The following is a 12,696-nucleotide window of genomic DNA, read 5'->3' as shown; positions in this document are numbered from 1 at the left end:
GAAAATATATGTATTAAAAAATTAAAATGCGGCCCTGGCCGGTTGGCTCAGTGGTAGAGCGTCGGCCTGGCATGCAGAAGTCCTGGGTTCAATTCCCGGCCAGGGCACACAGGAGAAGCGCCCATCTGCTTCTCCACTCCTCCCCCTCTCCTTCCTCTCTGTCTCTCTCTTCCCCTCCCGCAGCGAGGCTCCATTGGAGCAAAGATGGCCGGGGCACTGGGGATGGCTCCTTGGCCTCTGCCCCAGGCGCTAGAGTGGCTCTGGTCGCAACAGAGCAATGCCCCAGAGGGGCAAAGCATTGCCCCTGGTGGGCAGAGCGTCGCCCCTGGTGGGCGTGCCGGGTGGATCCCGGTCGGGCGCATGTGGCAGTCTGTCTGACTGTCTCTCCCCATTTCCAGCTTCAGAAAAAGAAAAAAAAATACAAAAAAAAAATTAAAATGAAGATCAAAACACTAACATAGATTTTGTGTTATGATAAGGAAATTATTTGGATAATTGAGTAAATTAATTTATAAGTTAACAAATCAACTTCCTTACTGTATAAACAATACAGTAAGTTACAACAAACTTAAAGTTGATGTAGAAATGAGGAAAAGGCGAAGTGTGAAAAAATTTAACTTATGCTAAGCAATTCAACTATACCACACAGGGTAGTCAACCTTTTTATACCTACCACCCACTTTTATATCTCTGTTAGTAGTAAAATTTTCTAACCGCCCTCTGGTTCCACAGTAATGGTGATTTATAAAGTAGGGAAGTAACTTTACTTTATAAAATTTATAAAGCAGAGTTACAGCAAGTTAGAGCATATAATAATAATTACTTACCAAGTACTTTATGTCTGATTTTGGCAGAATAAATCTTTATAAAACAATTTACTATAGTTAAATCTATCTTTTTATTTATACTTTGGTTGCTCTGCTACCGCCCACCATGAAAGCTGGAATGCCCACTAGTGGGCAGTAGGGACCAGGTTGACTACCACTGATACCACATGTAAAGTTGTATCAGGAGAAGTTTCAGAATTCTCAGTCTTTGATATTTGATTCTGCTTCCTAACTCACTGACTTCAGACAGCTTCTAGACTTAAAAACAGATGAAAATTTTGTAGCTATTTCTTAGGCTTTTATCATCATCATCTCATGATGACACAAATTTATTATTTTTATGCTTAGTTTTATTCTTAAAGTTTTCTATGAGCTACAATAAGAAATATTCTTATTTCTTCAAACAAAAATGTCACATTATAAATTATGTAACACAAGTTGGTCTTCAATGAATCGTAAGTTCTAACTTTATCACTTATATCATTTTCCTTAAAGATGTAATTTTTAGCTGATGTCTAAATTTAAAAGTTCATGTTTCTCCTTTTGATGATTGATGATATGATAACACTCAATTAAAACTTGATAACTATTCTGCTTTACCTTTATGTAGATCAAATTTTAATCAAATTTAGTCCTAAATTTAATGAAGAGGTTTAAATGTGTTTCTATAAATCAAATAAATGTTTTGTCTAGTACATTTTAGATTTCAAAAATTGTCTGACTCAGTTGCTATCTTTCCTCATAAATAACTATCTAATTACACCAAAGTATTTTGGTAAATCAACAAAGCACTAAAAATAAAGAGGAATCAGGAGGCTAACAGCACTTAATCAATGGGCCTTTACACAATTATATGCTTGGCAATATAATTAGATACAACTGAATCTGTTATTCAGAGAGATAAAAAAGAAATATGTAAGCCAATCTGCCAATGCAGATCAGCAATTTTGAATCTTGTACATATTTTTGACACAATTGTCACAGTCTTGTAAATCAAGGTGAGCTGTGAGAATGCAATGGATATCCATGTAGGCTATTTAATTTCAACTCTGAGTATTTTAATTGAAAATAGCCAATGCTTTACCATTGGACAATTAGAAACCACCCAGCACATGTGTTGAATCCATTGGCACGTTGCAGAAAAGTCATGTATAACTCCTACTTTATCTTCTTACAATGATGACTACTGGTATTGTATATGTTTGCTATGACGGCATAGTTTCTGATTCTTAATTCTTGTTGTATATTACCTAATAAGAAAACAGGATAGATATAAACAACCAAAAAACAAAAAACTTATAAAGACGCTTTCCTAATTTCTAAATGTTTATGGCCTATATATTTCATGTAAAATAGGGTCATTGAAACTATTGAACTCAATTTTTTCTTGTCATTTAATGGTCTGCAAATGTTCAGCTATGGGCAGAAGAATCAAAAAGATTGACAAGTTTTTACAATATTTTATAAAATCAACGGTCAAAATATACCTGAAATAATATACCTGGCTTAGATCCCAGGAGATAAAGGAAACTGCAACTCCCTAGTGGAATCTACCATTCTAAAATAGATGTCTTACCATAACTTTGACAAAGATAGAGGTATTCTCTTACTTTCCTTAAGTTCTTTTAACACTGATTCCTGTGAAAACAAAACCTCAGCACCAGTTTGAATCCACTGACTCTCAAACACTTAAACAGAGTAACAGAAGTGCCCAAGACAATGGATTTGTGTTTGGAATGGTAATGGCGGTCAAAGTGGTAGTAGCAAAGAGTTATAACCATTCCTGGGGAAAGGAGAACCAGAGGAAGGATCTCTCTGGGTTAGGGGGTGAACGACTTAGAATATATACATTGAAACCACAACGAAGTAATTTTGAGGTAGAAAATATGAACATGATTTCTTCTGGATTATTTGTATGTTGGGACAGCAGTGTTATTCAGCTGTGTCACATGGGTACACATATTGGGAAATCCATTTGAATCTGCCAGCTAGAATGACATTATGCTTTGAGAGCACCTGGGAGATACTACCGAACTTCTAGCATTGTGTATTCCTCTTGACTTACAACAAGTCTTGTTGTAAGATCCAAACTAACTACAGGTACTTTTAGTTCCTTCTGGAGAAACTAAAAGATGATGGATAAAGACCTATCTGGGCCAAGGAACTATTTTGAAGAAGGAAAGAGTAGAAACTGACACTAGTGGAGACCCCGGGGAGATAAACCATTCAGAGAGTCTAGGTATAAGCCTTTCCATTGGAAGTGTTCAGAACCTTCCACAGCATAGAGTTTATCCACAAATTTTACATCCAAATACTATACCTGTCTTATAATTTTCTTTCTCTAACTCTTGGTCTTTATTCTTTCTGCTATTTCTTTCTCCTTTTCTTTATATCTCTTTTTTTTTTTTTTTCGTTTCTACTTTGTCCCTGCCTTTTGTTTACCTTCTCTTTGGGGCAAGTTAAGAGAATTTCTGGTACTCTCAGAAGAGCAATGCATAAATATATCCTCAACCCATTCAGTCACAGACATAAGCAGCACAAGTCCCAAATAAAGGACTCAAGTATCTTGGGCAAGTCTGTTAGTAGGTATCTCATGTAAAACTTGAAATCTCTAGAAAGACCTATGTTACATTAGAAGTCAGCAGAAGAAGGAATATATACTTCTGGTTTTACACATTTTCAGCCCATTTAAATTCTAACTAACATCTTGTAAAGTCATTTTTTCATCAGTTTTTAATGGCATGTTTCTAACACTATCTTCCTTATGCTTTCTCTTTAAAAGTTTTTCCCAAGTAAGAAACTAACTTATAAATGATAATTTAACCACCTGGGACTATTAGTTCTAAAATCTGAGTATAGACCTAGGAAGTTAGTTAAGATTATCAATGATCTATATGTAGCAATGGTTTACTTTAATATACATAAGAGAATAAGAATTAGCTACTACCTGAAAGACAGTTCTTAAAAAATTTGAACATGACCTGCAGCACTCTTTATGCTTCTGCAGGGTTTTTACACAATAAATGGCAGTTCTTTTATTAATTATCAAAGAACTTTCAAGTTTGAGAAAATTTGAATCATCTTATGCGAGCTTCCCTTTTTCTACATTATTTCCCTCATTATTTTAATTTTAATTAGACTTTTCTCCAAGTTTCAGAAGCTTTTTTATACATTATACCTTTTCTTTTGACAATATCACCACAGGAGGTGGGTGATACAGGGACTGTTTTCTTACTTATAGTCGCTGATGGCTATCCTGGGTCCCAGAGGTCTCCCTGTTATCTCTCATGCACTTAGGTCCTCAATGTTTTCACATTACCTAACATTGTTAGTGTTTTAAGATCTTTATCCTCACTTATTAAGGCATAATGAGTGGCTTATGTCAAATTACATAACAACCAAAGGTATATTTGCATGAAGTAGTATCTCCCAAATATGATATTCTCTTACCAATTCCTGCAGGTTTTGGAGAGGTTTTCTAAGAACTTCCATCAGTGTCAACAATAGCTCCATCACAAACCAAGGGCAGTTTGTAATTCTTGCTGTAGGTGCAAGAGGGGTTGTGGAGGGTCCTTGTTGAATACATCTAGCTGCTGGTGCATGAGACCTCTCTTGTTTTAAAGAACTGATACTTTATGACTATTTTCCTTCATTCAAGGAAAATGGAAACACTGAGGATAAAGGCACATTGAGGCTTCCCCCGATCAGCTTACTTGGTCGCTAGGATCATCTTTTTTCTTGCTGTCTGTTCTTTCTGTTCCATATGTTGTCTGGCAAGATGTTCTCCTACAGCTTTGGCTGGAAACTCTGTCTCACAAGTGTAGCCAAAATCCCGAGCCAAGTGCAAAGCCTCCCCTGTTGGCAGACAATAAAAGTCAGTTTCTCAGGAAGGACCAAACTCAGTAAGAGTAACACCTTATATGTTCCTCAAGCCCCATTCCTGGCTGTGATCAGATGGGTCATTTTTCTTATTCATTATAAATAATCCAAGGGAAAGGACTTCTGTGGGGATCCAGTAGGATAGGGTAGGATGAGGAGAAACTGAAAAACAGAAGCTACTTACCAGGTAGGGGTATTTGGAGAATAGAGGGGAATACCCAGGACCACATTCTGGGAGTTTTGACTCCCTCTGAGTCTCTGACCATTAGACAAGATCGACATCTGAGATTCTACACATGCATGCCCTTGGGGAAAAGCTCCATGTAGTCATTTTGTTGCTGCTCAACCTCTAGCCTATTCTCTGTATATCTGAAATATTCAGCTATCTTTTCCACGAGACCTATCCAAATACTGGCAAAGGGCTCAAATAACTTTTCCAAAGATGTTGGAACACTTTGGAAAGCAAGATAAATAGACTATATCAATTTCATACCATCATGTTGCTAAAGAGAGTATATTGTACAACTATAGTAAGTAGCATTATCAGGATTTATGGTAGGATTAAATACTTCACAGTACTCTGTACAATGCTTCTCAAGTACATTGTAACATATATGGTGCTTAAGTATAATATAATAATAAATAACTGGTTCTTTTATAGAATCTTAAAAATTTTAATTATAAAAATTTTTAAGGAATGAGGTAAAAATAGTTTACTGGTAAAGATTTGGTGATGGACTTTGGTATGGAAAACAACAGTATTTTGTATTAAGTTCCATCCCAACTCTTACTCAACCATTAAAACATATGAAAAGCAAGCTTTCAGTGCATATATATATATATATATATATATAGAGAGAGAGAGAGAGAGAGAGAGAGAGAGAGAGATTCTATTTTGTTCAAGGTGCAGTGCTGCCTAGGAGCAATGAAGGATATAAAAAGACACCAAAGATCACCCTGTTTCCAGGAAGGGAACAGTCCTACCAATACGAGGGCAGCAATAACAACAAATGCAAAAACACTTAGCAGTACTTTATAATCTATACTGTACCTATAGAAGCATTATCTATCATCTGTACATGTTTATTGACATATGTTAACATTATATATAATACAAGCCATTGTATTACAAGTATCAAATGAGTGTTAGAGATAAAATGTTTCACATAAGTTCAATGGAAGAGAAGGTGGTAACCAAGGAGAGGTGATCCAAGAGTCACAAGATCAACTAAAATTTGCCATGAAAAGAATTTAAAAAGTCAGGCTTGATGATTCAATCACAAGATGTTTGTTTAGTGATTAGCCAAAGTAACTGTCTAAGATGCAATAGATTGTATACTGCTTTATGCTTATAGAGTAACAGAGTAGTGGATGATTTAATACCAGGAAGAAGTAAAAATGGTTAATAATAACAGTTTATAGTTATATAAAATAGGCTTATTTAATATTAGTAAGACTTTCATATATTTTCCTTGGTAAATATATTATTTTTCTCTAGAAACAAGAAATATTCATCTTTCAGGTTGGGAAACTCATATTCATAAAGAATAACAAAGAAAATTACCAATAATAGAAAACAGGAAAACATTTTAGGGTTGTTTAAAGCTGAGGAAATATAAAATTAAAAGTAATTTTATCTTAAATTATTCTTGGATATCTAGCTTTTTTTATAACTAAATATCCTAAGAGGAAAAAGGATAAAATACAGTTGTAACATGTTTTTTTTTGCCCAAACATTTTAATTATAAAAAATTTCAAATATATAGCAAAGTTGAAAGACTTTGACAGTGAATTCCCTTGTGTCCATCCTTAATGTTACACTAAATTTGCTTTATTACATATCTGTTCATTTTTCTTTACCTTTATCCATCCATCAATCCATATTACTTTTGATGCATTTCAGAGTAGATTATAAACCTCAGTACACATCTCCCTAAAGATTTCAGTATGATGTAATTAAGTAGGTTCAATATTTAGTTTTTTTTCCCTAAAAGCTTTATCTCAAAAGTATTTCCTGAGGTATATTAAGAAGAAACAAGACTAAAACTCTTTGATGATGGTTGATTTGTATGATTTATACCTAGTGAGTAAATAGAAACTGGTCGGGTCCTTGCCCTGGTTTATCTGACAGAAAAGTAAATGTATATGCAGATATTAGTTAGTATCCTGATTTGAAGTTTTAATGTGTACAAATATTAAGCAAGCATTAAAACTAATCCCTTGTATTTATGCGTGTGTTTAATTTTTATCTATGTTACCAATAGAGACTAATGTTGTCATTCATTTTTTTCATCCATTCACTCAGTCTTTAACTTTTTTTTCATTCCTTCAATGTGGGAAGCCCTGTCCTAGACCTTGGAAGAGCCTAGTTTAATACATAAACAGTAGAGTGAGGCAAACATGCTAAGTCAGACAGTGTTTGGTGAACTCTCCCACCATGCTCCCCTACACCATCCTGTGTTCCAGTGCTCCGGCAGGTCTTTTCTGTTAGGGATTTTACATCCATGTGGTAGAAAACAGCCATGTTTTTCATCACCTTAAATAGAAAGGTGGCGTAACTAAATAGGAAGGGTCCCTATTCGTCTGGGTAGTGTTGCGGATTGAAGTGTCACAGTCCTGATTAAAGCTGCAATGTACAAGCAATAGTTTTAAAGCACTTAATACTAGCAATTTATCACCCTAACCAAGTATAGAAAAAAATGTGTGCATATTTGGCCAAAAAAAAAAATGGCACAAAGATATTTTTTAAAAAGGACATTGCAATGCCATATAGGATGGTTACTTTTGTTAGAAAAATAACAGAAGGATGAGAATTCAGAAGATTCTAAATTGGAGATAAAAGATATCTATCAAAGAGTGGTCACGGCACCTGATTTGAGGATAAAGTCACGTGACCTTACGGCTCATTAGTATTTTGCAGCTAACACAATAACACCATTCATAGTGTCATCTTTGTACAGCAGGTCTAGTTATGCATATTGATAGATCTGCCTATTGCAATATGCACACAGAAATAGATATTTAAATAACATTGTAATGTAGACATGGATATATATTCCCCCCCTACTGTTGGTGCAATAGCAGGAAGTGCAACAGTGAGAACAGGAGGGTAGCAGCACGCCTCTTAAATTTAGTGCTAAAACCTGCTTCTTGCAGATCTGGCCCATTTTATGCAAAGCTCTCACCGTGTGGTCGTTTTTAAAAACAGTTTGAATGGAACAGCTGCTATTTACATTTACACTGACAGCCAGACCCTTCCTTCCTTAGCTCTGTTTACTGCTTTCTCCTGCTTGAGATGTAACATTGTTACCGGATGTACGGCAATGCTACATCAAAGGAAGTGGCAAGTGAAGACACTCTGATATGTAGTTAAAATGTGTACTTCGTGCCACAAAAGCTTTGTGTGTGAGGACCCAAGGAGGAATGAATAAATGGATACATGAATTAAAATACACGTGACATTCAGTAACGATGACAAATCTATAGTTAAGTCCTCTACCTCAGCTGTCTTAGAGTCAGCAGGCTAAAAAAAAATAGAAATGGCAGGATCAGAAAAGCATGTAAGTAAACCGCTTGGGGATCTGGCCGGTTTGTGAAAAGAAAGCTCTAAGAGCATCTCTGTCCATGGAGGGTCAGAGTACCCACGAGGACAACAAGCAGGTGCAGTAACCTGTACTAAAAAGTGGGATCTATAGACGTTTTCCCTTCTATTCCCATACAGAAAGTACAGCTGTGGCCCTGGCCGGTTGGCTCAGCGGTAGAGCGTCGGCCTGGCGTGCGGGAGACCCGGGTTCGATTCCCAGCCAGGACACATAGGAGAAGCGCCCATTTGCTTCTCCACCCGCCCCCTCCTTCCTCTCTGTCTCTCTCTTCCCCTCCCGCAGCCGAGGGGAGCAAAGATGGCCCGGGCGCTGGGGATGGCTCCTTGGCCTCTGCCCCAGGCACTAGAGTGGCTCTGGTCGCGGCAGAGTGATGCCCCGGAGGGGCAGAGCATCGCCCCCTGGTGGGCAGAGTGTCGCCCCTGGTAGGCGTGCCGGGTGGATCCCGGTAGGGCACATGCGGGAGTCTGTCTGACTGTCTCTCCCCATTTCCAGCTTCAGAAAAATACAAAAAAAAAAAAAAAAAAAAAAAGAAAGTACAGCTGCCCTCACCTTATTTCTGTGTGAGATAAGGAGGGAGGTCCTGGTTGTTCTTCCTTTTTTCAGAACAGCTTTAAGCGATTCCTTTATATAAATGCATGGTGTCACTTGACAACCCAGTCCTCTATTCCTTTTTTTTTTTTTTACACATAACTGAACAACACACTGACTCTGGCAAGTATACCCATTGTGTTTCATATCATTTCAAAAATATTTTAGAAGTAGGATGCCTGGATGTTTGGGGGTTAGTGTTAAGCTTGGACAGGAGTGTTCTAAGTGCAAGGCTTTAGACTCTATGTGCCGAGAAGTGCTATCCCTATTTCTAAAGAAGGGGACACCACTAAGGGCTGTGTCGTTTCTCAGCAGTAACAGCAGCACTTGGTGACTTGTAGAGGATAACTCTCTCTAAAAGCCAGCACAAGTGAAATACAGAACACAAAAAGAACTGAAAAACAGAATTTGCTCCCTGGTTTCAGGCTAGTCACATTTCACACTCAGAAGCAAAGCTAAGTGAAAAACTAAGGCAAAATTATTAGAAAAACATTTAAATAGCAATAATTAATGCATCCCAGAAATCGACAGTTAATGGGAACACATTTTCAGAGAAAAGCTAACTGCTCATCTTACTTATATTCTACTTTCCACATGATTTTACCAGAAGCAGATCTTAATGCATTTTTAAATAAATACACCTAATTTTCAACCTTTTATATAATCTTTAAGCCTTTTCTCTACCTTTAAAATTATTGTATTTTAGGGGAAAAAGTACTTTAGACAACTAAATATCAAAACCTAAAACTGATTTGTACTAAAGGACATTTCTACATTGTTACTCACAAGATAATTCTTACCAACTGTCACTCTAAATATTGCCTTAAAAACAATTTCGGTTTCACTTAATATTGCACTACCCAATATTATTAAATGGAAACAGCAATTCACATGTGTTCTATTCTGGTCACATATGTATGATTTCAGTCTTACTTACAGGTACTGGGCAAGAGCACATTTAAGTCTATCTAAGGGATTATTCCAAAAAGTACCTATTAAAAAGCAAATTTGAGAATATTTTCACACATGGATATTACATTCAATAAATTATCTTATTATATTCAGCTCCAGTAAACCCTAGAGCTTAAGGACAAAGTTAATATATCTGTCATAGATTTTTCAAACTATTCTAAAAGATATGTACTCTACAACATTATCTATAAATCTATGATACAGAAATATGACTTAATATGTGGTACTTCCCCTAATTTAATGATACTTTTGTTTAAATGCCAACATTTTGCTTTTAAAAGTGAGAGTTTTGTCCCCCATTCCATACTCTACACTTAGCACAGCACCTAATTCATAATAGGTACTCAGTAAACATCCTCTTTTTTAAAAAAAATAGATATCATATTTTAATGGTAAATATTTGTTTAAAAAATTTTTTTTCAAATATTTTATTGGTTAGTTATAACCATAGTTTGCAAGGCACCCTTCCCAAAGCATATAGTGAAAAACTAGAGCAAAAAAGAATTGCTACAAAGATAAAAATATATAGCAAACCCATCAAAAGTAGAGTATATTGTTATATTAGTGGAACCCCTTAATATGCTATAATTAAAGGCAGTGTTTTTCAACCCTTGCTATTTCCATAACCTGAGAGTTTAAAAAACAAATTCTGGGTTCCAACACATATCAGTTCATCTTTGGAACCAGGGCGTCTGCATCTTTTAAAGCTCCTGCAGGATGCCTGACCTGTGGTGGTGCAGTGGATAAAGCGTCGACCTGGAAATGCTAAGGTTGCCGGTTCAAAACCCTGCGCTTGCCTGGTCAAGGCACATATGGGAGTTGATGCTTCCAGCTCCTCCCCCCTTCTCTCTCTCTGTCTCTCTCTCTTCTCTCTCTCTCTCTCTCACCCTCTCTCTCGCCTCTCTAAAAATGAATAAATAAAAAATTAAAATAAATAAAATAAAATAAAGCTCCTGCAGGAATCGCAAGCTAGTGTTGACAACCACCACCCTCAGGTGACTGGAAAGCATTTAGTTGGGATTAACTATCTATTTTTCCCAAGTACAAGAAAGGCAGTCTTTATAGAGTTAATATCAAACTATACAGGCCTCCCTCTGGGCTCTTGCATGAGAAGTACTGCCTTGTTTGACTGATAAAGTATAAACTCTAGAAACAAAAAGGAAGATGTGGTGGTAGAAGTTGAAGCAGCATTATTAGGGAAATAAAGCCATCAGTCTATTGAAAAAGTATATGTATTTAGGGAGATTTTTGTGTAAGATGGAGTTCGCTCTTCCTATCAGTAGGGAAGAGATGGATTATCAATAAAAGGTGTTGAGACAACTGGGTGGCCATCGGGGGGGAAATACAGATAAAACTGGATCTATTGATATAACATATATTCAATGAGAAGATATGGTCCAGACTGATCAAAGATTTAAACATAAAAAATAGAACTACAAAGTAGTTAGAAGATAACATGGGATAAATTTTTTATAATATTGGAATAAAAAAGGCCTTTTAAAGCATTATAATAAAAACTATAAGCCATGAAATAAAACATATCAGAAATATGATTACATTTATATCGAAATGTTCTGCAGAACATAGACCTGAACGAATAAGCAAAGAAACAAAAGACTCTTAACAGCAAACAGACAAACCAAAGCAGGACTAGGGAAACTTTGTCATTCATATCAGAGACAAACAGCCAATTATTCTGGCATATAATGAGTATGTATACATTAAATAAGAAAAATATTAAAAATTACCCCATAACGACAAAGTGAATAAATATATAGAAAAGCACATGAATGACATATTCCTAGGAATATAATCAACTTAACCTCCTATATAATATAGGTAGCCTTTGTTTGGTTGTTTTTACCAAATCAAATTAACAAAGATCAGAAAGTTGATAGTACTCTGCTTGAACTCTAGTACAGGGAAGTACTATCATATCAATGCTTCTTACCCCCATTGCTGATGGGATTATAAATTTACAACTACCATGGAGAACAATTTCCCTATAATATTCTAATATTATAAATGTACTGTCTTTTGACCTTGCAACACATCCCTAAGAATTTATTGAATAGCTGTGCTTGCATATCTGCAGAATTATTTACATTTAAGTGTGAGGTTACTCGTTCTACAGCGTTATTTGTAATAGCTGAAGATTGAAAACATCTGTATACTATTCAGTGGTGGACTGGTTAAAGAAATTATAATGTACTCAATGGAATATCATGTGTGTTTTAAAGAATGGACAATTTGTAATCATGGGGGGGGGAAGAACACTAATATAAGGTGTGAAAAAGACTCAACATGCAAAATATGTATAGTAAAAAACCCATGCATGTAACAAATATTTTTGGAAGGAAATAGAGAAACCAATGACATTTATTTTTTTCCAGAAAGGGAACTGAATGATTGAGGAACAAAGAGAAGAGGAGATATTTCACCATACACTCTTTTGTAACGTTTGAATTTTTTACCATTTGTATAAATTATCTATATCAAATTATATGAACCCAAAAGCAAAACTACTCACTCAAATCTTAGATTTAATTCTCTCCTCAAATATCTGTGGTAAATTAAAACACGAACAATTCCAAGACATGCGCTGCCATTCGGCAGGAGTTAGACATCGATGTTATACAATAAGTATAGTCCACAATCTTGTGAGATTACCTATGAATGTTGATAAGTGTGAATATTGGAAAAAAGCAGAACTGGGTGTTTGAAAGCATCTTAGTTGGGGCATAACGTTTGAACAGAAATAATTGAGTAAAGAAAATGAAATTACAAGGAAAATAATGCAGAAATATATCTTTAAGTGAGCATTATAA

General features: G+C 35.8%; 1 protein-coding gene across 1 annotated transcript in view; it reads right to left on the bottom strand.

Annotated features, from left to right (window-relative positions):
• TFAP2D (transcription factor AP-2 delta) overlaps nt 1-12,696 on the bottom strand; it is a 60,685-nt gene that overhangs the window by 23,083 nt on the left and 24,906 nt on the right. The window contains exon 6 of the mRNA XM_066252971.1: nt 4,541-4,682. Within this exon, the coding sequence (XP_066109068.1) occupies nt 4,541-4,682 (142 nt within the window). The remainder of the gene's footprint in view (nt 1-4,540; nt 4,683-12,696) is intronic.

This window comes from Saccopteryx bilineata, chromosome 1 (genome assembly GCF_036850765.1).
Source record: "Saccopteryx bilineata isolate mSacBil1 chromosome 1, mSacBil1_pri_phased_curated, whole genome shotgun sequence".
Lineage (NCBI taxonomy): Eukaryota > Metazoa > Chordata > Mammalia > Chiroptera > Emballonuridae > Saccopteryx > Saccopteryx bilineata.
This window is presented reverse-complemented; position numbering and strand designations above follow the sequence as displayed.